We start from the raw sequence: 25,041 nt of genomic DNA on the forward strand, positions 1-25,041 counted from the left end.
TGAGGCAGAGAATTCCACAGATTCACAACTCTCTGACTGAAAAGGTTTTTCCTCATCTCAGTTCTAAATGGCCTACCCCTTATTCTTAAACTGTGGCTCCTTGTTCTGGACTCCCCCAACATTGGGAACATGTTTCCTGCCTCTAACGTGACCAACCCCTTAATAATCTTATACGTTTCGATAAGATCCCCTCTCATCCAACCCCTTAATAATCTTAAAACAGGAACAACATTGAGAATGATCAGCCATGATCACATTGAATGGCGGTTACCAGGATCCCTCGGTAAGGTTTAGCCCGGTGACTTTCTAACCCAACATGCGTTCTCAAATGCAACCACACAGTAGTATAAGAAGATGACTGCAGATGCTGGTACAAATCGAAGGTTTTTATTCACAAAATGCTGGAGTAACTCAGCAGGTCAGGCTGCATCTCGGGAGAGAGGGAATGGGTGACGTTTGAAGAAGGGTCTCGACCCGAAACGTCACCCATTCCTTCTCTCCCGAGATGCTGCCTGACCTGCTGAGTTACTCCAGCATTTTGTGAATAAAAACCACACAGTGGTGAATGAGTTTCCCAGATGACCTACTTCTTCCGTTTGTGTCTCCTCTCCTTGGCCGCTGGGTCTCTGTCATCCCTCTCCTTCTTGGCATCGTTGTCGTAGGCGGACTGCGGGTGCCGGTTCCTCCGTCTCCTCTCCGCCCCCTCAGGGGGCTCGCCGTCCCCGCCCGCCTTGCCCTCCTTGCCGCCCCGGCTGCCCTCCCTGTGCTTTGAGCGCCTCTCCCCCTTGCCTCCTCCGCCGCCCTCCTCCGCCGCTCCGCCCCCTTCGTGCGTCTCGGCGCCGCGCCGGTGCCCACGGTGGCGCCGCTCCCTGTCGCCGTCGCCCCGGGGCGGGCCGCCTCCCCTCCCGTCCTTGCCGCCGCCCGGCCGGTGCTGGTGCCGCCGGTGCTGGGGCTCGCTGGTCTGGTTCCTCTCGCCCTCTCCGTCCCTCCCCCCCCTCTCTTGGCTCCCCTCCTGCTCCCTCCCTCGGTACTCCACGTCCCGGTTGGACTCCCCTTCCTTGCTGTTGCTGCGGTACCTCCTCGCCCTCTCGCCCGGCTCCACCGGCCCCACCTCCCTCTCCAGAGTCCTGTCCTTGTTGGCGTCGTGGTAACGGGCCTGCTTCCTCAGGAACTCCTCGGCCCTCTGTTGACTACCGCGCTGGTCCACCGTGGGCTCGGCGGACCTGGTCTTGTTCGTGTTGTTGTTCCTGTTTTCCTGAGGGTCGACCACCAGGGGGCGGTCCAGGTGGGTCTTCATGTCCCGGCGGATGTTCATGGAGTAAGCCATCTTCCACTTCTCGTCAGGGTCCAGCTCGTTGTAAATGGCTTCCCGGCTGGTCATCAGGTTCTGCTTCCTCATCTCGTTCATCCGCTGCTCCCACACTGTCTTCCCGTGCTTCATGTTCTTCTGCTGTTCCTTCCTGAAAAGAAACCAGATGTTATCAGGTTGTCCTCTGGTTGTGGAGCCCACCAGCCCCCCATAGTTAACCAGGCCCTTCCTGCCCATCACGACTCCACAAGTGGGCTTGTTAGGTTACAATGCTCAACCCCACTGCCCAGCTTTCTCCTGGACCTTGGTGACTATTCCTGCATGAGTAGTAACGATGAACCTTCCAACATCCACCTCTATTGCTCTTTGGGACTACCACAAGTACAGTTTAATATGGAAGTCCTGAAGATACTGTCCGCAACAAGGCTAGGAGCTATATTAGTTTTAGAGATATATTGTAGTGGGTCTGGACGCAGCAGGAATCAGGCAAGACGCCAGGTAAGGATCAACAGTAACTTTAATGCAGCATCAGAACATCCACTCTCTTCAGTCTCCCGCACGAGTAAACTCTAGCCCCTTCAGGCAAGCCCCGTAGCACCAGGCCCCTCTACAGCAGTGTCCACTCAGTCTGAGGGGGATGATCCATGGAGTGGCCTAATCCCCCCTGTCCACTCAGTGGAATGACCCAGGGAGTGGCCTAATCCCCCCCTGTCCACTCAGTGCCGAGGGGGATAACCCAGGGAATGGCCTAATCCCCCCTGTCCACTCAGTGGAATGACCCAGGGAGTGGCCTAACCCCCAGGCACAGACCGCCACAATATCATGGATACAGGCCCTTCAGCCCACCGAGTCCATGCTGACCATCCATCACCCGCCACACTAGTTCCATGCTACCCCATTTTCTCATCCACGCCCTGCACACTTGGGACCATTTACAGAGTGCCAATTCAATCTCCACTTTTAAAATACCCAATGGCTTGCCCTTGGGATATGGGAGGAAGTCACATCCTTGGGATAGATAGATTATTGATCAGTGCGGGTGTCAGGGGTTATGGGGAGAAGGCAGGAGAATGGGGTTAGGAGGGAGAGATAGATCAGCCATGATTGAATGGCGGAGTAGACTAGATGGGCCGAATGGCCTAATTCTGCTCCTATCACATGAACTCATGGAGTCTATCTCACCGTTCAGCATGGTCATGGCTCATCTCTGACTTGCACACCACCTCTCCCAAATGGAGCACAGCTCCAATCATCTGCTATGCTATTGTTCAGGAATCCTAATGGCTAACATTGATCACACTGTGTGCTGTTTCCCGAAGCCCGTTCCAAACTCACCAGGGCCCCGTGTTCCACGCCCCCTTTAAACTCACCGGAAAACCTATTATACTGTGGCAATAACATTGAAAAAGCGAATGGAAAAATGTGTTTGGGCATCGGTCGAAGTCAGGAAAATCTGCACCTCCGAAATCTCAAGGGTGCTAGACCATCAGAGCTTTACTTCTGACGAAAATCCATCATTGTCAGCTTTAAAATGGGCGACTATTTAGGCGATGACTTTGGCACGCAGAAGAAAAGTTCTAAACACTGGGTATTTTACAAAGGTTACTCTGAAAAGATATGTGTCCATGTTTCAGACTCTGCCTCCCTTGCCCCAGATGCCCCAAGCAGCAAAGTCTTTCGGTTCATAACAATGATAAACCACGACGGCAGGTGAAACGTCTCACTGTTTACCGCTGGGCGTTTCGAACACATACATTTCCCATCGGTTGATTTCAAAGCACACAACACGAAACAACAACGACAACAAGAATAATGGGGAATTGATGATATCACAGCCGCTGGAACTACTTACCGGAGTGCAAATAATATCCAATGCATGCATTCATTCCATGCAGCATGCAATTAGTTAATGCACATGGTTCAGTGTGGGCCACTTTGTCAGGTAGGAAGCAGGTAAGCGTATTCAATTGTACTGCTTTTGCCCTTTGTCCATCTCATTTTAGAGGAGGTTCACCTGGATGCTGCCTGGATTATCTGAGAGGGGATCTTATTGAAACATATAAGATAATTAGGGGATTGGACACGTTAGAGGCAGGAAACATGTTCCCAATGTTGGGGGAGTCCAGAACAAGGGGCCACAGTTTAAGAATAAGGGGTAGGCCATTTAGAACGGAGATGAGGAAGAACTTTTTCAGTCAGAGAGTGGTGAAGGTGTGGAATTCTCTGCCTCAGAAGGCGGTGGAGGCCAGTTCGTTGGATGCTTTCAAGAGAGAGCTGGATAGAGCTCTTAAGGATAGCGGAGTGAGGGGGTATGGGGAGAAGGCAGGAACGGGGTACTGATTGAGAGTGATCAGCCATGATCGCATTGAATGGCGGTGCTGGCTCGAAGGGCTGAATGGCCTACTCCTGCCCCGACGTCCTATGAATGTATTAATCTGATAATGCGAGTCCCTCCTTGTGTGCAGAACAGGGATGTGAACAACTGCAAAACTATTCTCATTTTGAAACCTTGCTTCCTCCAACATTAGACAGAGACACATTACTTTAGAAGATTGAGGGGGGATCTTATAGAGACTTGCAAAATTCTTAAGGGGTTGGACAGGCTGGATGCAGGAAGATTGTTCCCGATGTTGGGGAAGTCCAGAACAAGGGGTCACAGTTTAAGGATAAGGGGGAAGTCTTTTAGGACCGAGATGAGACAGTTTTTTTTCACACAGAGAGTGGTGAATCTGTGGAATTCTCTGCCACAGAAGGTAGTTGAGGCCAGTTCATTGGCTATATTTAAGAGGGAGTTAAATGTGGCCCTTGTGGCTAAAAGGATCAGGGGGTATGGAGAGAAGGCAGGTATGGGATACTGAGTTGGATGATCAGCCATGATCATATTGAATGGCAGTGCAGGCTCGAAGGGCCGAATGGCCTACTCCTGCACCGATTTTCTATGTTTCTATGTTATTCCATTCCCACCTGCAAAGTCAATCAGCCAAGAAATTAGAATGCAAATCGTGGAAAGCAATCGATGAGAGGCGATGGGTAACACACCAAAAAGCACACAGGTTGTAGATAATTCACGTTCAAGACAAAATACCCCAAACACAGAAAAAGTTAATTACAATCCGCCAAAATACATTTATGATGACAAAGAGTTTGAGCGTATCTGTATGTAGACAGGATATTGCAAAATCGGGGATACTTGAAATGAGAATCTATCTGCACTATAATGGTTATCACGGAGAGAACTCCACAGAGGTATACAGGGGAACATGAAACAGATTCTCCAGTCACAACCTCCCTGCTTTAACTTCATAATCACTCCACGCTGAACAATTTTACGTTAAATTGTTATATTAAAATACATGGTAGTTTATTTTGCTTTCTATCTTACTTACTTATATTACAGAGGGTGGCCATTTGGCCCAGTAGATCAATGCTGGCTCCTAGCAGGTAAAATTCCATCCGTATCATTCCTCCTCTCCGTATTGCCCGCCCATTAGCCCGCCATCTCAAAGTTCGCTCACTAACTTTGGTTTTCCGTGAATCCTCTACACTGAGAGTCACGTTGATGATGAAACCACGTGCATATCTTTGGAAGGTGGGAGGAAAGTGACCCAAATCGAAGATGGGGGGTACTCAGACATGACAATTCCATGGTTGTCCCTAGACAGATTTTGGATACATTCTTCGATTTAGCTAGATGTTCATCACAAAATGCTGGAGTAACTCAGCGGGTCAGGCAGCATCTCCGGAAGGAAGGGATTCCTTCTCTCCAGAGATGCTGCCTGACCCGCTGAGTTACTCCAGCATTTTGTGATACCTTCGATTTGTACCAGCATCTGCAGTTATTTTCCTGCACCTAGATGTTTAGTTTAGAGATACAGCGCAGAAACAAGCCCTTCGGCCCACCGGGTCCACGCATGGTGGCGCAGCGGTAGAGTTGCTGCCTTACAGCGAATGCAGCGCCGGAGACTCAGGTTCGATCCTGACTAAGGGCGCCGTCTGTACGGAGTTTGTACGTTCTCCCCGTGACCTGCGTGGGTTTTCTCCGGTTCTTTTTTTTACATTTACCAAGCCAATTTACCTACAAACCTGCACGTCTTTGGAGTGTGGGAGGAAACCAAAGATCTCGGAGAAAACGCGCGCAGGTCACGGGGAGATCGTACAAACTCCGTACAGACAGCATCCGTACTTGGGATCGAACCCGGGTCTCCGGCGCTGCAAGTGCTGTAAGGCAGCAACTCTACCGCTGTGCCACCGCTTGGATGCACAGGTGAACTGTCAATGTTGCCTGGTTCCATCTTCAGGGCAACAGCTCTGATGATTCCAGCTAGTGTAGATAAAGCACTTGCCTCACACTTTTTACATTGATGCTCCCACCTCTAGCATCTTGGATACAGTCCTGAGAAGTATAGTGGGAATGTTGTCTCTTTTAGCTACCATGTAGTTTAGATTAGTTTAGAGATACAGCGCAGAAACAGGCCCTTCGAACCACCGAGTCCGCACAGACCAGTGATTACCCCGTACACTAATAGTATGCACATACTAGGGACAATTTACAATTTTCCCAAGCCAAATTAGCCTACAAACTTGTGTGTCTTTGGAGTGTGGGAGGAAACCGGAGCACCCGGAGAAAACCTACGCAGGTCACGGGGAGAACGTACAAACTCCGTACAGACGGCACCAGTGGTCAGGATCGAACCCGGGTCTCTGGCGCTCTACCGCTGCGCCACCGTGTCACCGACATGTACGTTATAGTCTATAGACAAACAGGACTCTGATGACATTTCTGAGATATATAATTTTGTTGTTTAATGCTTTACAGGATCAGCCAACTTTAATGCCCACCTAGTCTTGAACAGTGGCCATTCCAGAAAGCTATCTAGGATCAACTAAACAGGCCAGGCAGGGTTTGATGGCAGATACCCGCTCATAAAAGACAGTAGTTAACGAGTTTACCTTTTGTTACACCAGATTAAAGTCTACTTTTATTTCAAATGTATTTAATTGCGGTAAAGTTGGGTGCAATGAAAGATATTTACAATATACTTGGAATGGGGTATGGGTGGGAAAGGTTTGGAGAGATATGGGCCAGAGGCTGGCAAGTGGGATTAGGTTGGTTCACCAACTTGGTTGGCATGGATGAGTTGGGCTGAAAGGCCTGTTTTCATGCTGTACAGTTCTACGACTCTGAGATTCCAATTAATTGAATTTAAAGTGCCCAGTTGCAATGATAGGATTTGAACATGCATCTAGTTTATCGGACAGTGTCTCTGAAATGTAGTCTCTTTGCTAACCCAACCCGAACACCAGAGCATTTGATGCTGGAGACTTCAATTTCCAGTGCTTGGAGGGATGGCTGAGAATCCCTCACTAAAATACCCTGAGGGTATTTACCATTTTACAAGCCTTAAATCTTTAACCCCTTCTGTCCACCCAGGAAGATCCAAAAGATCCCACAGCTGAACAGGGGATATTCCCCATGTAGAACACAAAGTGCTGGAGTAACTCATCGGGTAAGGCTGCATCTCTGGAGAACATGGGTAGGTGATGCTTTGGCCAAAGGTCCATGTTGCAAAATGTCCCTGTCCTCTAGAGATGCTGCTGTACATGACCGGCTGAGTTACTCCAGCACTTTCTGTTTTCCGCATCTTCCCAACATTTCCGATACCTTGTGTCCCGAGATCTTTAATAAGACTCTAACACATAGTAGCGGAGTTAGGCCATTCGGCCCATCGAGTCTACTCTGTCATTCGATCATGGTTTCATGATGCCTTGGGACCAAGATCTACGTTTTTAGACACAAATGTTCTCATTTATGTTTGCAGTACTCACATGCACTGTTCAGTCTTCTACATTATATTGGCCAAACTTTAAAAATATTATCTGTAAAGTGCCTTCGGATGTCTTGAAAGGGATGTGAAAGGAACTATACAAATGAAAGTCACTTTTGTTTAAAAAACTTATTTAAAAAAATGCTAATCTTAGTTTAAAATGCTCTTCTCCAGCTCTGGGTGGTGAGACGGGTGTCAGGTGTACAACTTTCTTCTCATTTCAAGTGGTGCTAACGTGCTTCTAAACTTGAGGTTCATAAACCCTGCGTTTTTTTTCAAAAGAACGTTCAAAAAATCCACCCAAGACTCTCTCCCAATCTCACATCTCCAAAGAAATCAGTTCAATTTGTGCCCAATTCTTCCAGATTTAAGATCAGCTCGATGAAAAAAAAAATGAAACAAAATTCTGATAATAAGTCGTCTGTGTTACAATCCTCGTGATTTTGCCCCAAAACAACTATATGTGAAAATGACATCACATCAAAACTGGCGTGTAAATGCTGGTGGTACTCCAGTATGGGTGAAAAGGTTTTTCCTCATCTCAGTCCTAAATGGCCTACCCCTTATTTTAAACTGTGACCCCCTGGTTCTGGACTCCCCCAACACGAGGAACATTGTATAAAGACAAATTTTCAATAGACAATAGGTGCAGGAGGAGGCCATTCGGCCCTTCGAGCCAGCACCGCCATTCAATGTGATCATGGCTGATCATTCTCAATCAGTACCCCGTTCCTGCCTTCTCCCCATACATATAATAATTGTCTAAATATACATACATTTCATATAATAATTGTCTAAATATTGGTCTAGAACCATTTCCAAATTTTCAACAGCCACCAAGTGGGAATGAGAGACCAGATTTGATAGCACTGGTTGTATCTCAGCATTGTTGTGCTTTATACATCAAACATATAAAACCGCTCCACACTACACAGGGCATTGACATCTGGCACATGTAGTGTGGATGTTTTTGTGGGGGAAACTCTGGTCTTTTGGTTTTCAATTCCAACCTGCACTGCTTGGTACTTACATTTGAGTGCAGGCATCACTGTTGTACACAGAGCTCCTAGGGGAAAGTGCCCTTACCCTCTCTGTGCTGTCCAGACATGTGGAGAGAGTGTCAAAGAGTTCAGAAGAATGCTCCCGGTTACTCAACACGAAATGAAGTGCACACATTTGGTGATCATGACTGTCCTGGGTTCACAAATCTCCGGCTAATTTCACTTCGGGTAAGAATCAACCATCTTCCCTTGTGGCACATATATAAAAAATAATAATTCATTGAAATTCAAAAATACCAAATTGTCTTCAAGGTTTGAGTATTGGATTCTGCGGATGGGGAATCGGGATAACATCCTTGTTTTCGAATGTTCCACGGAGTTTAAGGAGAGGTAATTAACAGCATTAATTGTTTAAGGATGTGAGATCGATGACATCGTCATGGTGCTAGTGTGAATTAATTAATGCTGTTTCATTTCTGCCGTGTTTGAATTGAAATTCACCGTTGCACTGAGATGAGTGATTTAGCTCCTGACTCCACAAAGCACCAAAGCAATTCCCTCTCAACAAATCAGGATCATGAAGGATGTTTTCCATGCTGCTATAACACTCAATTACACCATCCAAGACGTAACAGCCAGTTTCATTGTTATCTTTAGTTTTAGTTTTTAGAGATACAGTGCAGGAACAGGCATTTCGGCCTACCGAGCCCACACCGACCAGCGATCCCGGCCCTCCAACACTATCCTACACACACTAGGGGCAACTTACATTTACACCAAGCCAATTAGCCTACAGACCTGCACGCCTTTGGAGTTTGGGAGGAAACCGAAGATCTCGGAGAAAACCCACGCAGGTCACGGGGGAGAACGTACAAACTCCGCACAGACGGCGCCCGTAGTCGGGATCGAACCCGGGTCTCTTGCACTGTAAGCGCTGTAAGGCAGCAACTCTACCGCTGCGCCACCGTGCCACCACATGAAACATCTGTTCCTTCCACCACTCACACGCCATGGCTGTACTGTGCAACACCTACGAGCCATCTATGTTTCTTCATTAAAGATAGACACAAAAAGCTGGATGAACTCAGCGGGACAGGCAGCATCTCTGGAGAGAAGGAATGGGTGACTTTTCGGGTCAAGACCCTTCTTCAGACTCGACCCGAAACGTCACCCATTCCTTCTCTCCAGAGATGCTGCCTGTCCCGCTGAGTTACTCCAGCATTTTATGTCTGTCTTCGGTGTAAACCAGCATCTGCGGTTCATTCCTACACATATGTTTCTTCATCAGCATGTCTCAAACATGTGGCCTCTACTGCCCTGGAGAACAATGGAACATCATCTGCTTCCAGAATCCCACTCACACCATCCTAAGTTGGAAATATATCCCTGCTCTTCCATCAAGGCTGCTTCTAAATCCCGGGACTCCTTCATAGAAACATAGAAAAAAGGGTGCAGGAGTAGGTCATTCGGCCCTTCGAGCCATCACCGAGGATCATGGCTGATCATCCAAAATCAGTACCCCGTTCCTGCCTTCTCCCCATATCCCTTGATTCCGCTAGCCCAAAGAGCTAAATCTAACTCTCTCTTGAAAACATCCAGTGAATTGGCCTCCACTGCCTTCTGCGGCAGAGAATTCCACAGTTTCACAACTCTCTGGGTGAAAAGGTTTTTCCTCGTCTCAGTCCTAAATGGCCTACCCCTCGTTCTTAAACTGTGTGACCCCTGGTTCTGGACTCCCCCAACACGAGGAACATTTTTCCTGCATCTAGCCTGTCCAATCTAATTCCGCGGCAACACTGTAGGAGCACCTTCACCAGAAAGACAGCAGTGGTTCGTGGCAACTCACAGTCGATAATGGCCTTGCCAAACTCCCATGCGTGTGAGGAATGAATCAGAGTTGACAAGAGGCAGGGTGATGTATGCAGACGTGCCAGTAGCGTTTGGAGATGACACAACTCAGCAAACCCCTGGCCCAGAGAGAGAGAAACAACTCCTCAACGAACAACCCATGACTCCAAAACACAAGCTTGAGAAAAAATCATTGGAACCATGCATTTATCAAGAGAACAAAATCATTCTCCACCATCCCACAGATTGGAGAATTGTTCCACCTCTGAATTGCATTTTACCGCCAGATAGGAGAGCAACAAAGCAAAGGCCAGCTACCACCCACCCCACTCCCAAATGAACACAATGGAGCATTGCAGGTGAAGCATATTACATACTGCAGGATAGACACTTGTCCATTGCTGGGTACGAAATACAGAGGCAATGATGCACTACTGCTTAAGTCAACAAAGAAGGATCAAAGTGCATCCACTACTGTGTTGCATATCAGCCAAGGACAAGTATCTTATCTTGAGGCTCAGGGAAGGACATGCAAGGGAGCTTAGTTAAAATGTAAAGTTCTGTCAAGTTTGTGTTAAATATGGATGATAGTTTCATGTTTCCTTAATCTGAATTCCTTCGCAAAGAATCAAGATCAAAAAGCAAAATGGCTGATGTTCTTTGCTTTTCTGTGTATGAAAATAAATATATTTTTTTCAAAAAATCCAATACTCTAACCATTCAATGTAATGTCCCATTGCTGAATGCCAGCATTTCTGAAGCCTGGATCTAAATTTGAGGCTTCGTCCCAGCCTTGAGACTACTTGGACTGGGGAAGCCATGTAACCAAGCCAGGAAAGTCAGGTTTATCTTTAAACATCGTTGCATAAAAAACATACAATTTAAAAAAAAGTCACACACATTAATCAGTAAATCGGCACACATTGGCATTTCTTTCTGAAGGTTTGCATCCTGAAACAAAGTCATAGCGTAAAAAGGCAAGAAAGAGTGGTTCAGACCTAGCTTGGGAAAAAAGAGCACTATCACAAAGCACGAAGGATTAAATTGGCCTTAACCAACACACCTCCCCGTCCGTCACCTCCCCCCACCAATGCCCCTCTCCCCCGACCAGAGGGGATAGCATGATGCTCCGACAGGTAACAGTAACATCGGCGAGACCAAGCGCAGGCTCGGCGATCGTTTCGCTCAACACCTTCGCTCAGTCCGCCTTAACCAACCTGATCTCCCGGTGGCTGAGCACTTCAACTCCCCCTCCCACTCCCAGTCTGACCTTTCTGTCATGGGCCTCCTCCAGTGCCATAGTGAGGCCCACCGGAAATTGGAGGAACAGCACCTCATATTTCGCTTGGGCAGCTTGCAGCCCAGTGGTATGAACATTGACTTCTCCAACTTTAGATAGTTCCTCTGTCCCTCTCTTCCCCTCCCCCTTCCCAGTTCTCCCTCTATCTTCCTGTCTCCACCTATATCCTTCCTTTGTCCCGCCCCCCTGACATCAGTCTGAGGAAGGGTCTCGACCCGAAACGCCACCCATTCCTTCTCTCCTGAGATGATGCCTGACCTGCTGAGTTACTCCAGCATTTTGTGAAATAAATACCTTCGACAGGTAACAATACTCTCCATTATTATGTGCATATGGTGTGACCCTTGGCAGTGAGTGTTGACATACTATTTAACCAAGAACAGAAGTTCAGCCCAAGCCTCGACTTTGTCCTCCACTACATGAGCACCTGGCATAACAGTTCACTCTTTGCCCACTGATCCTATGCAAACTGTTTGCTGTAAAGGATAATGAGTGGGGTAATTCTGAGCTGATTTACCTTTCTCTGGAACCTAGGGTCAGTGCGCCTTCAGGGGAGACAGCAATGACGAGCAAAGACCATGTACACCCCCCCCCCGCAGGTCCCCTTCACCCCTGGTTCGAGAGGAACGGGCCACTTTCCAAGCCACTCGTCACAGGGCATTCTTCAAATGCCAAAGGAAAATAAATCTGCAATCCGCCAACTGAAAATCCCTGTGGATCAACTTGGCAGGGATTGCAATAATGAAGAGTAGCACACAGAGAGACAATGAACACAATACCATTGCCTGTGCTATCCACCTGAATGGTTCCATGAATTAGACGGGCCACATGGCCTTTTATATTTGTGTGCAATGCAAAAAGGTGCGGGAAGACGAGGGACGAGGTGATTCTGGATGATCAGCCATGATCATATTGAATGGCGGTGCTGGCTCGAATTAGCTGGGACATCCCGTATTTTGAGCTAAGTTTTTTGTCCCGTACAGGACCACTCTTGCCCTCTATTAGGCCCGGGGGCCACTGTAGGCCCTGACACTGTAGGCCCGGGGTCCGCTGTAGGCCCCAACAGTGTAGGCCCGGGGACCGCTGTAGGCCCCAATAGTGTAGGCCCGGGGGCCGCTGTAGGCCCCAATAGTGTAGGCCCGGGGTCCGCTGTAGGCCCCAACAGTGTAGGCCCGGGGACCGCTGTAGGCCCGGACACTGTAGGCCCAGGGTCCGCTATAGGCCCCAACAGTGTAGGCCCGGGGGCCGCTGTAGGCTCGGACACTGTAGGCCCAGGGTCCGCTATAGGCCCCAATAGTGTAGGCCCGGGGTCCGCTGTAGGCCCCAACAGTGTAGGCCCGGGGACCGCTGTAGGCCCGGACACTGTAGGCCCGGGGGCCGCTGTAGGCCCCAACAGTGTAGGCCCGGGGGCCGCTGTAGGCTCGGACACTGTAGGCCCAGGGTCCGCTATAGGCCCCAACAGTGTAGGCCCGGGGGCCGCTGTAGGCTCGGACACTGTAGGCCCGGGGTCCGCTATAGGCCCCAACAGTGTAGACCCGGGGGCCGCTGTGGGCCCAGACAGTGCAGGCTAACGGAGTGTGTTTGGGGAGCGAGGCCGAGTGTGTCCGCCTGACGGAGGTTGCGTAGCAACCCGCCTCCCGGCCCGGGCTGCCGCCATTGGTTGGAGCGGGAGCACGTGGCCGCTGGCTGGGTGAGGTCACGTGGGGCGCAGGGTGGTAATGTCACCTCTTGTCCCTTATTTGGGAGTTGGAAAGTTGGCAACCCTAAATGGACTACTCCTGCAACTATGTTCTATGTTTCTATGTGAGGGAACAGCATAAGAGGGAACTAGATGCATTCAAGAGAGAGCTAGATAGAGCTCTTAAGGATAGCAGAGTCAGGGGGTATGGGGAGAAGGCAGGAACGGGGTACTGATTGAGAATGATCAGCCATAATCACATTGAATGGTGGTGCTGGCTCGAAGGGCCGAATGGCCTACTCTTGCACCTATTGTCTATTGTCTATAAAGGGGAGGGGGAATCGGGGAGATGGATGAATTAATAGACACCAAACCATTGCAGTGAAATTATCATTAACACCTAATCTCTGATAAGATTTCAAAATATCTTCTTGCTTTAAACAGTTTAATTGTAGCTTTAGCTTTGAAGACATTGACTTAGCAAATAAAATTGTCTTAATTACAGTGTGAGTGTGCCCATTATAAAATGTTTACTTGCAATGTTACTGTGACTGTATTTATGGAAAGTGTATTAACATCATTTACTTAGGCCAAATGAATTTACCAAGGGATTGTGCAGGGGGTCTTGAAACATAGAAACATAGAAAATAGGTGCAGGAGTAGGCCATTCGGCCCTTCGAGCCTGCACCGCCATTCAATGCGATCATGGCTGATCATTCAGCTCAGTAACCTGTACCTGCCTTCTCTCCATACCCCCTGATCCCTTTAGCCACAAGGGCCACATCTAACTCCCTCTTAAATATAGCCAATGAACTGGCCTCAACTACCTTCTGTGGCAGAGAATTCCACAGATTCCCCACTCTCTGTGTAAAGAAATGTTTTCTCATCTCAGTCCTAAAAGACTTCCCCCATATCCTTAAGCTGTGACCCCTGATTCTGGACTTCCCCAACATCGGGAACAATCTTCCCGCATCTAGCCTCTCCAACTCCTTAAGAATTTTATATGCTTCAATAAGATCCCCCCTCAGTCTTCTAAATTCCAGTGAGTATGGGAATGTGTTGCTAATGTCGGTCGGGGTGCCAACTACATATTGTATTGTATTTGTATACATACTGTATTATATTTCTTTTCTAGGATGCCTAGTAACATCAGGCTAAGGGACTGTCGATGAAAACTAGCCTCTCAAAACTAGCCTCGTACATTTACATTTGTTTGAATGTCAATGAATGTACATTCCCCCTTTTTGAAATAAATTATTTAAAAAAAACTATCTCACTCCCAAATACGGGACAAGGTGACGTCACCCACGTGACCTCACCCAGCCAGTGGCCACGTGCTCCCGCTCCACCAATGGCGGCCGCCCAGGCCGGGAGGCGGGTTGCTAAGCTACCTCCGTTTGGCAGCGCCCGGGCCTCCGAACCTAGACTGTCCGGAGCTAAAATGTCGGAAACCTAGAGTGTCGGGACCTAAACTGTGGGGATCAACAGCATCGGGGCCTAGTGTTCAGGCATACAGCATCGGGGCCTACAGTGTTCAGGCCTACAGCATCGGGGCCTACAGTGTCCGGGCCTACAGTGTCCGGGCCTACAGCATCGGGGCCTACGGTGTCCGGGCCTACAGTGTCCGGGCCTACAGCGTCGGGGCCTACAGTTTCCGGGCCTACAGTGTCTGGGCCTACAGCATCGGGGCCTACAGTGTCGGGGCCTACAGTGTCGGGGCCTACAGTGTCCGGGCCTACAGCGGCCCCCGGGCCTAATACGGGACAAGGGCGGTCCCCTACGGGACAAACCAATTTAGCCCAAAATACGGGATGTCCCAGCTAATACGGGACAGTTGGCAACCCTAAATGTCCGTCAGTGAAGGTGGAACGTTTTTTCACCCATTGCTAATTCTATTATCTCCCTCCAGCATCGGCGTGAAACTCTACCGAATCCTGTCGCTGTGGCTGCCTGTTCCATCTCCGTCACATCGCCCGACTCCGACTCTGGCCCCTGATCTCAGTTTAACTCTTGCAGAGCCCCTCATCAACCCTCTAGTCTTGACAATTCCCACCAGCATCGGACACAGAATAGTGTGGCACAGGGTCAGGCCCTTTGGCCCACAACGTCTGTGCCGCGCACGATCCACATCCCTCCATTCCCTGCAATGTGGAAACAGGCCCTTCGGCCCACCAAGTCCGTGCTGACCATCAACTGCCCATTTGCACTAATCCTGCATTTATTTATTCTCCTCACGTAACCATCAGCTTCCTCAATTGTCTCATAGACAGAGCAATTGATCTGATTCCACCACCTCCTGCTTGGTACCTCCTCAGGTGGTACTGGGGCGCAGCGATAGAGCTGCTATCTCACAGCTCCAGAGGCCCGCGTTCGATCTTGACTACGGGTGCTGTGTAGAGTTTGCACGTTCTCCCAGTGATCGTGCGGGTGCCCCAGCTTCCTGCCACATTCCAAAGGTGTTTGCAGGTTTGTAGGTCAGGTTTGGCTTCTGTAAATTGTCCTTAGTGTGCAGGGGGTGGGTGTAAAAGCTGGAGGACAGAGAACTAGTGTGAATGGGTGATCGACTCAGTGGGCCAAAGGGCCTGTTTCCACTTGATATCACTAAAGATTCTACTGCTCATATAAATACAAGGGGCAATTTACAGAGGCCAATTAACCAATAAACCTGCATGTCTTTGGAATTATGGAAGGAAACTAGAGCACCCAGAAAAAGGCCAGACTTGTTTTTCCCTTGTACAAAGAAGGCTGAGGGGTGACCCGAGAGAGGTATATAGTCAGAGGGAATTGAATGCAACATCTCCAAGTTTGCGGATGACACGAAGCTGGGGGGCAGTGTTAGCTGAGAGGAGGATGCTAGGAGGCTGCAAGGTGACTTGGATAGGTTAGGTGAGTGGGGAAAATGCATGGCAGATGCAGTATAATGTGGATAAATGTGAGGTTATCCATTTTGGTGGCAAGAACAGGAAAGCAGACTATTATCTGAATGGTGTCCGATTAGGAAAAGGGGAGATGCAACGAGACCTGGGTGTCGTGGTACACCAGTCATTGAAGGTAGGCATGCAGGTGCAGCAGGCAGTGAAGAAAGCGAATGGTATGTTAGCATTCATAGCAAAAGGATTTGAGTAAAGGAGCAGGGAGGTTCTACTGCCAGTTGTACAGGGCATTGGTGAGACCACACCTGGAGTATTGTGTACAGTTTTGGTCTCCTAATCTGAGGAAAGACATTCTTGCCATAGAGGGAGTACAGAGAAGGTTCACCAGATTGATTCCTGGGATGGCAGGACTTCCATATGAAGAAAGACTGGATAGACTCGGCTTGTACTCGCTGGAATTTAGAAGATTGAGGGGGGATCTTATAGAAACTTACAAAATTCTTAAGGGGTTGGACAGGCTAGATGCAGGAAGATTGTTCCCGATGTTGGGGAAGTCCAGAACAAGGGGTCACAGTTTAAGGATAAGGGGGAAGTCTTTTAGGACCGAGATGAGAAAGTTTTTTTTCACACAGAGAGTGGTGAATCTGTGGAATTCTCTGCCACAGAAGGTAGTTGAGGCCAGTTCATTGGCTATATTTAAGAGGGAGTTAGATGTGGCCCTTGTGGCTAAAGAGATCAGGGGGTATGGAGAGAAGGCAGGTACGGGATACTGAGTTGGATGATCAGCCATGATCATATTGAATGGCGGTGCAGACTCGAAGGGCTGAATGGCCTACTCCTGCACCTATTTTCTATGTTTCTATGAAACCTCTTCTGCAGTAGTGGCATCAAAATAAGAGGGCATAAGTTTAAAGTGTGAGGAAGGAATTTAAAAAGGGATTTGAGGGATAAGTTTTATTTTCCACAGGGACTGGTGAATGTCTGGAATTTGCTGTCAGAGGAGGTGGTGGACTCAGATACAATCATTCTGTTTATGAGACAATAAGATTTTATATAGATATACTTAAATCGGTAAGGCATAGAAGCCTAATGTGGGCAAATGGGATTAAGCTTTTAGACTTTAGACTGTAGAGATACAGTGTGGAAATAAGCCCTTCAGCCCACTGGATCCGTGCCAACCAGAAATCACCCTGTTCACGAGGACTATCCTACACACTAGGGACAATTAACAATCTACAGAAGCCAATTAACCAACAAACCTGCCCGTCTTTGGACTGTGGGAGGAAACCGGAGCATCCGGAGAAACCCATGTAGTCATAGGGAGAACGTGCAAACTCCGTACAGACAGCACCCCTAGTCGGGATTGAACCCGGGTCCCTGGGGCTGTGAGGCAGCAACTCTACCGCTGCGCCACCGTGCCACCCCTGACCTGGTTGAACAAAAACTCTATGAGAAACACAAATCATCCCTTCTCACTGAAGTGGATTTGAATGTGTAGTATGCACTTCCCATCACTTCCCATCCACTATGCAGTATCTTTATGCTTTACCCAAAATATCACCTATCCATGTTCCCCGGAGATGCTTCCTGATGCTACCAGAGTTACTCCAGCACTTGATGTCTTTTTTTTGGTAAAACCAGCATCTGCAGTTCCTTGGGTCTACTGGGTTACCATTGTCGCAGTAATAATTTGGTTGTGTTGGTCATGTTTGAAAAATACAAGTTGTCAGTTCAGGTGGATTCAGGTAGAATTGTAACTTTATATCCCAATTGACTACTATTTTCACAACTTCAGCTATCAGGGTGTTTGGTGTTAATGGGATGTTTTATGCCTACCTGGTTTAACATCTCATCCAAAAGTCATTACCCCCCTCCACACGACTACACTGTCTCAGCTCTGCTATGAGAAGACAAGCCTAGCCTTGAACCCTCCACTGTCTAACCTAGAGATGTGTGACCACTAGGTTGCAGCTGAGGTGGTAGCAATGCTGTGATCCTGGAGTGACCGAGGCTGAAACGAGCTCTCTTCAAGGAAGAAGGAATTAATGGGCGGAGAGGTTTCCTCGTTCAGCAGGTTAATCCCACCACAAGGCAGTGGATGGGATTTGTGTTTGCTTCTCGAATTTTGGACCACGTAAGTTTCACCAGTCTGAAGAAGGGTCTCGACCCGAAACGTCACCCATTCCTTCTCTCCTGAGATGCTGCCTGACCCGCTGAGTTACTCCAGCATTTTGTGTCTACGTAAGTTTGGCAAATCCACTGAGGAGAGATTTCAAGCCCCGTGATGTTATTTCGATGCAAATCAAATAGACCCCAGAACATTGGGAAGCGATACTTAGCACAACCTGAACCTACCTTCTCTCCTCCCCCCTTCGACCCTGAGTTCAGTCCGCTGGTTAGTGGCTGTTTCCAAATGAAGTGCGGCCCTCGTTTATTTTCCAAAGGGTTCCGCATCGTGGCTGAGCCCATCTCACTCAGGGGACCCCCTCCTACCCCACCCAACCCCACCCAGAACATGAATGGGTTTGAACCAGCAAACCATCCCCAATGGTACTTCCCCAAGTTCTATCCTTCCAGCCCACTCTAAGATGCCAAGGGAGCTAACCTGTTTTCGGGTCATGCTAATATGAATTCCGCGCCCTACAGCGGGAAGAAGGGTTTTGATTGCACCCCTATTCTGACCAGCAGGGCCAGAGCCTAACCATGTGGGGAAATACACACACATGCAACATCCCCCAATTGAATCGCACACTAGCCCGTTTGGGCACCATGCCAATTGACGTTTGGGCACCATGCCATCTTGTGTAGCAGTCGCCAAGAACGGGCGCAGACTCGGGAAGGTTAGGAGTGAGACGTGCTCTTACCCAGAGGGTTGTGAACCCCTGGGATTCTCTCCCCCAGGGAACTGTTCATGCTCAAGCTGTCGGACTTATTGCAGGCTGATGCCAATAGATTCATGGACGTGAATGGGAAGAGGGCAAAATGGAGAAGGCAAAGGGTTATCCGTATGACTGAACGGCAGGGCGAGGTTGATGGGCTGAATGGCCGTCACCTGCCCCTGTGAAGCATCTACTATTCCGGGGGAAAAAAGCCTCACCAAATAGTACATCCCATTGACCAACGTCACAGAAAGACATGAAGTGCTGGAGTAACTCAGCGGGGTCAGGCAGCATCTCTGGAGAACATGGGTATAAATATAACCGATTCATTTGGTTTCGGGTTGGGACCCTTCTTCAGACATGATATTCCTGACCCGAAACGTCGCCTATCCGTGTTCTCCTGACCCCGCTGAGTTACTCCAGCACTTTTGCGTCTTTCCTTGGTGTAAAACAGCATCTGCAGTTCCTTGTCGTTGCACATTGAGCAGCTCCAAACTAGAGGTGCTCCTCAACTTACGATGGGGTCACGTTCTGAGAAAACCGGAAATATCGTAAGCCGAAAGCGCATTTAAATAGGCGTGGTCACGTGGCCGGAGGCTCGCCGCGGTTCGCTGCCGTTGCCCAGCGTTTGCACCTTCGTGAGGTCGAGATATCGCAAGTGGAAGCATCGTAGGTTGAGGAGCCTCCGTAGTCACAAAGGAGAGCAGTCACACTGGCAATGTGTGTTCTTATTTCTTTAACTACAGCGTTCATTGTGTACGTAAGACGGATGGCTATCCAGGATACGTGAATCAGACTCCACTTACGCAGCTATCGAGAGATTGGCCGCTGATAAGGGGCTCACTTCAGCCACTTCCTTGGCCTTTTGCAGAGCAAGCTTCTGGTTTGCTGCCTCCTCCTCTTCCTGTTCGTCCTAGTGTGACACATGGAAAGAACCCGTGAGCGACTTACATAGAAACATAGTAAATAGGTGCAGGAGTAGGCCATTCGGCCCTTCGAGCCTGTACGCACCGCCATTCAATATGATCATGGCTGATCATCCAACTCAGTATCCCGTACCTGCCTTCTCTCCATACCCCCTGATCCCTTTAGCCACAAGGGCCACATCTAACTCCCTCTTAAATATAGCCAATGAACTGGCCTCAACTACCTTCTGTGGCAGAGAATTCCACAGATTCACCACTCTCTGTGTGAAAAAAAACGTTCTCATCTCGGTCCTAAAAGACTTCCCCCTTATCCTTAAACTGTGACCCCTTGTTCTGGACTTCCCCAACATTGGGAACAATCTTCCTGCATCTAGCCTGTCCAACCCCTTAAGAATTTTGTAAGTTTCTATAAGATACTTACAAAGCACGCGGGGCAGTTAGCAGTGCACGAAGCGGCGGTGGCGGCGGTGACACGCACATCCCTGGTCGCCGCGAGACCGAGCTGGCAACGCGCTCGAACGCCAACTCGACCCCACGCCCAAAGTCGGAAACAACGGGCGGCCCTCCTCCCGAAAACACCATCACTCCTTTGCAGTAGAAACATGGACAATAGGATCGCTGGTCGGTGCGGACTCGATGGGCCGAAGGGCCTCTTTCTGCGCTGTATCTCTAAACTAAACTAAACACAAACTAAGGCCTATGGTTAGACACAAAGTGCTGGTGTAACTCAGCGGGACAGGCAGCATCTCTGGAGAGAAGGAATGGGTGGTGTTTCAAGTCAAGACCCTTCTTCAGTCTTCTCGACCCGAAACGTCACCCATCTCTTCTCTCCAGAGATGCTGCCTGTCCCGCTGAGTTACACCAGCACTTTGTGTCTATCTTCGGTTTAAACCAGAATCTGCAGTTCCTTCCTACATATAATAGACAATAGGTGCAGGAGGAGGCCATTCAGCCCCTCGAGCCAGCACCGCCATTCATTATGATCATGGCTGATCGTCCACAATCAGTACCCCGTTCCTGCTTTTTCCCCCATATCCCTTGATTCCGTTAGCCCTCAGAACTATATCTTACTCTCTCTCAAAAACATCCAGTGAATTGGCCTCCACTGCCCTCTGTGGCGGAGAATTCCACATGCGACCATAATAAATTAAACTAAACTAAACTAAGACTGGACAGATGACGTTTTGGGTTTGGATCATTCTTCATTCAATGGTACAATAGACAATAGACAATAGGTGCAGGAGGAGGCCATTCGGCTCTTCGAGCCAGCACCGCCATTCAACGTGATCATGGCTGATCATTCTCAATCAATACCCCGTTCCTGCCTTCTCCCCATACCCCCTGACTCCGCTGTCCTTAAGAGCTCTATCTAGCTCTCTCTTGAATGCATTCAGAGAATTGGCTTCCACTACCTTCTGAGGCAGAGAATTCCACAGATTCACAACTCTCTGACTGAAAAAGTTTTTCCTCATCTCAGTTCTAAATGGCCTACCTCTTATTCTTAAACTGTGGCCCCTTGTTCTGGACTCCCCCAACATTGGGAACATGTTTCCTGCCTCTAACGTGTCCAACCCCTTAATAATCTTATATGTTTCGATAAGATCTCCTCTCATCCTTCTAAATTCCAGTGTATACAAGCCTAGTCGCTCCAGTCTTTCAACATATGACAGTCCCGCCATTCCGGGAATTAACCTAGTAAACCTACGCTGCACGCCCTCAATAGCAAGAATATCCTTCATCAAATTTGGAGACCAAAACTGCACACAGTACTCCAGGTGCGGTCTCACTAGGGCCCTGTACAACTGCAGAAGGACCTCTTTGCTCCTATACTCAACTCCTCTTGTTATGAAGGCCAACATTCCATTGGCTTCCTTCACTGCCTGCTGTACTTGCATGCTTCCTTTCAGTGACTGATGCACTAGGACACCCAGATCTCGGTGTACGTCCCCTGTTCCTAACTTGACACAATGGTGTGTGTGTTGCATCCTTTATGTCCTTCTCCAAGTCCTTCTGAGGATCAGGGACATAGGCTGGGTTTGGACAATGCCCCAGATGGAGGGTGGTACTGGGTTAACACACGAGGCACTTCAATGGTGAGGGGGTTTGCCTGAGAGCTGTGATTTTACCTTGGTCAGCTCCTGTGCATTGGCTAGGTTGTCGACAGCAATGGCCAAGAATACATTCAGTAGGGTGTCTGGTCAACAAAGTGAAGGTCAAAACAGAAATAAACAATACTCCAAACCCCTTATCAGTTCAAATCCAAGTTATCATGCATCAGATGTTTGTCAGGCAGCATCTCGGGAGCGAAGGAATGGGTGACGTTTCGGGTCGAGACCCTTCTGCAGGACCCGTACCTTCTCTCCCGAAATGCTGCCTGACCCGCTGAGTTACTCCAGCATTTTGTGTCTACCTTCCATTTTAAGCAGCATCTGCAGTTTTTTTCCTGCACATCAGACGTTTGTTTGTGCCTGTAATTGTACCATGCAGAGCATATGGCTCTGGGAAGGAAGGCTGACTTTGTAACGTCAAGGATACAGTTGCCGAAGAGAGTCAGGACGATGAAGTAGACGGAGGAGATCATGCCTCTTTTGACGCCACCCTGGGATTCTATCCCATCATACATCACCACGTTCCAATCTTCACCAGTCAGCACCTAGGACCAAAGAACCACCACTGTCAACCCTCACATTGCATGGACAGGACCGACAGCCCAACTGAGACAGAGAGAGAGACAGAGACAGAGAGAGAGAGAGACAGAGAGAGACAGAGAGAGAGACAGAGAGAGAGAGAGAGAGACAGAGAGAGAGAGGGAGAGAGAGAGAGAGACAGAGAGAGAGACAGAGACAGAGAGAGACAGAGAGAGACAGAGAGAGACAGAGAGAGACAGAGAAAGAGACAGAGACAGAGAGAGACAGAGAGAGAGACAGAGACAGAGAGAGAGAGAGAGAGAGAGAGAGAGAGAGACAGAGAGACAGAGAGACAGAGAGAGAGACAGAGAGAGAGAGAGAGAGAGACAGAGAGGCAGAGAGAGAGACACAGAGAGACAGAGAGAGAGAGACAGAGAAAGAGACAGAGACAGAGAGAGACAGAGAGAGACAGAGAGAGACAGAGAGAGACAGAGAGAGACAGAGAGAGAGACAGAGACAGAGAGAGAGAGAGAGAGAGAGAGAGACAGAGAGAGAGAGAGAGAGACAGAGAGACAGAGAGAGAGACAGAGACAGAGAGAGACAGAGACAGAGAGAGAGAGAAACACAGTTCTCTCAAAGCCTTCAATTAGTGTCCAGACCACAGGCTAGAATCCATCACCCATGACAAAGACAACATTTTAATTGAAGTTTAATCTTTACACTTTGCTCTGTACTAATGTTATTTCCTAAAGACTAGCTGTTCTGAGGCCAGGGTTAGGATTGGGAATCTCCAAAGCAACAAATACTTGTATTATTGTGCAGAGACTAAACTGAGCTGTTACTCAGTGATTGCGTCTTAATAGGTCAAAGGCCCGAGGAACTAAGACTTCTCAATTAAATATGGTTTAATTGGCCATATTAATTGTCTTCACAGCACTAATTTGTTGTGTGGAGTGCTTCGAGGCTTGCTGGCATCAAAGGCTCTTTAGAACTAACATGGATTCTTTTATTCACAAAATGCTGGAGTAACTCAGCAGGTCAGGCAGCATCTCAGGAGAGAGCAGGTCAGGCAGCATCTCAGGAGAGAGCAGGTCAGGCAGCATCTCAGGAGAGAGCAGGTCTGGCAGCATCTCAGGAGAGAGCAGGTCAGGCAGCATCTCAGGAGAGAGCAGGTCAGGCAGCATCTCAGGAGAGAGCAGGTCAGGCAGCATCTCAGGAGAGAGCAGGTCAGGCAGCATCTCAGGAGAGAGCAGGTCAGGCAGCATCTCAGGAGAGAGCAGGTCAGGCAGCATCTCAGGAGAGAGGGACTGAAGAAGGGTCTCGACCCGAAACGTCACCCATTCCTTCCCTCCTGAGATGCTGCCTGACCTGCTGAGTTACTCCAGCATTTTGTGAATAAATACCTTTGATTTGTACCAGCATCTGCAGTTAGAAACATAGAAAATAGGTGCAGGAGTAGGCCATTCGGCCCTTCGAGCCTGCACCGCCATTCAATATGATCATGGCTGATCATCCAACTTAGTATCCCGTACCTGCCTTCTCTCCATACCCCCTGATCCCTTTAGCCACAAGGGCCACATCTAACTCCCTCTTAAATATAGCCAATGAACTGGCCTCAACTACCTTCTGTGGCAGAGAATTCCACAGATTCACCACTCTCTGTGTGAAAAAAAAAGTTCTCATCTCGGTCCTAAAGGACTTCCCCCTTATCCTTAAACTGTGACCCCTTGTTCAGGACTTCCCCAACATCGGGAACAATCTTCCTCCATCTAGCCTGTCCAACCCCTTAAGAATTTTGTAAGTTTCTATAAGATCCCCCCTCAATCTTCTAAATTGAGTACAAGAGTACATGTTTTATTTTCTTACACATGGATTCTTTGGTTTATTAAGAGTTTAAATCAACAATTTAAAAAAAAATCAGTGACAATGGAGAATGGATTGCCTTGGCCCACTACAGATTTGGGAGTCACGGCATCTAACCTAGCAACATCATAGCCACCTGACCCACCGAACATAATAGCATCACGAGAGAGTATCAAAACCCACGCAGGTCACGGGGAGAACGTACAAACTCCTTACAGTGCAGCACCCGTAGTCAGGATCGAACCTGAGTCTCCGGCGCTGCATTCGCTGTAAGGCAGCAACTCTACCGTTGCGCCACCATGCCGCCACTGAGAGATTTACATTCCTCACCATGGAGCAGCTGAGAGAGTTCACACCACACTCACCTGAAACACCGTCATTATAGCCGCAGGGAAAGTGTCAAAGTTGGTGGAGGGCGTGCCAGACTCAAAATTGAACCTGTAATATTCAAAGAGAGAAGATCAAAATGTTTTTTTTTAAAAAGACACACAACGTGCTGGAGTAACCCAGTGGGGCAGGCAGCATCTCTGGGGAACGTGAATGAGTTTGGTTTAGTTTAGAGATACAGCGCGGAAACAGGCCCTTCGGCCCACCGAGTCCATGCCGGCCCCGTACACTAGCACTATCCTACACACACTAAGGACAAATTACGATTTTTACCGAAGCCAATTAACCTACAAACCTGCACGTTTTAGGAGTGTGGGAAGAAACCGGAGTGCCCGGAGAAAACCCACGCAGGTCACGGGGAGAAGGTACAAATTCCGTTCAGACAGCACCCGTAGCCAGGATTGAACCCGGGTCTCTGGCGCTGTACGGCAACAACTCTACCGCTGAGCCACCGTGCTCTCCACCCACATCCCGCATATCTCTGCATATCTGGCAGATACCAATGGCTTGGCATTAACTTCTGAG

At 48.7% G+C, this 25,041-nt stretch overlaps 1 protein-coding gene across 10 annotated transcripts in view; it reads right to left on the reverse strand.

Annotated features, from left to right (window-relative positions):
* The window catches only part of LOC144610509 (voltage-dependent P/Q-type calcium channel subunit alpha-1A-like), a 398,212-nt gene that overhangs the window by 144,739 nt on the left and 228,432 nt on the right, over positions 1-25,041 (reverse strand). For all 10 annotated transcript variants that reach the window (XM_078429269.1, XM_078429265.1, XM_078429261.1 and 7 more), the window contains 5 exons: positions 24,495-24,567; positions 22,175-22,292; positions 21,766-21,833; positions 19,520-19,626; positions 588-1,460 (listed from right to left, as the gene is read on the reverse strand). In XM_078429269.1, the coding sequence (XP_078285395.1) occupies positions 588-1,460; positions 19,520-19,626; positions 21,766-21,833; positions 22,175-22,292; positions 24,495-24,567 (1,239 nt within the window). The remainder of the gene's footprint in view (positions 1-587; positions 1,461-19,519; positions 19,627-21,765; positions 21,834-22,174; positions 22,293-24,494; positions 24,568-25,041) is intronic.

The sequence above is a fragment of the Rhinoraja longicauda genome, chromosome 37, assembly GCF_053455715.1.
Source record: "Rhinoraja longicauda isolate Sanriku21f chromosome 37, sRhiLon1.1, whole genome shotgun sequence".
Classification (NCBI taxonomy): Eukaryota; Metazoa; Chordata; class Chondrichthyes; order Rajiformes; family Arhynchobatidae; genus Rhinoraja; species Rhinoraja longicauda.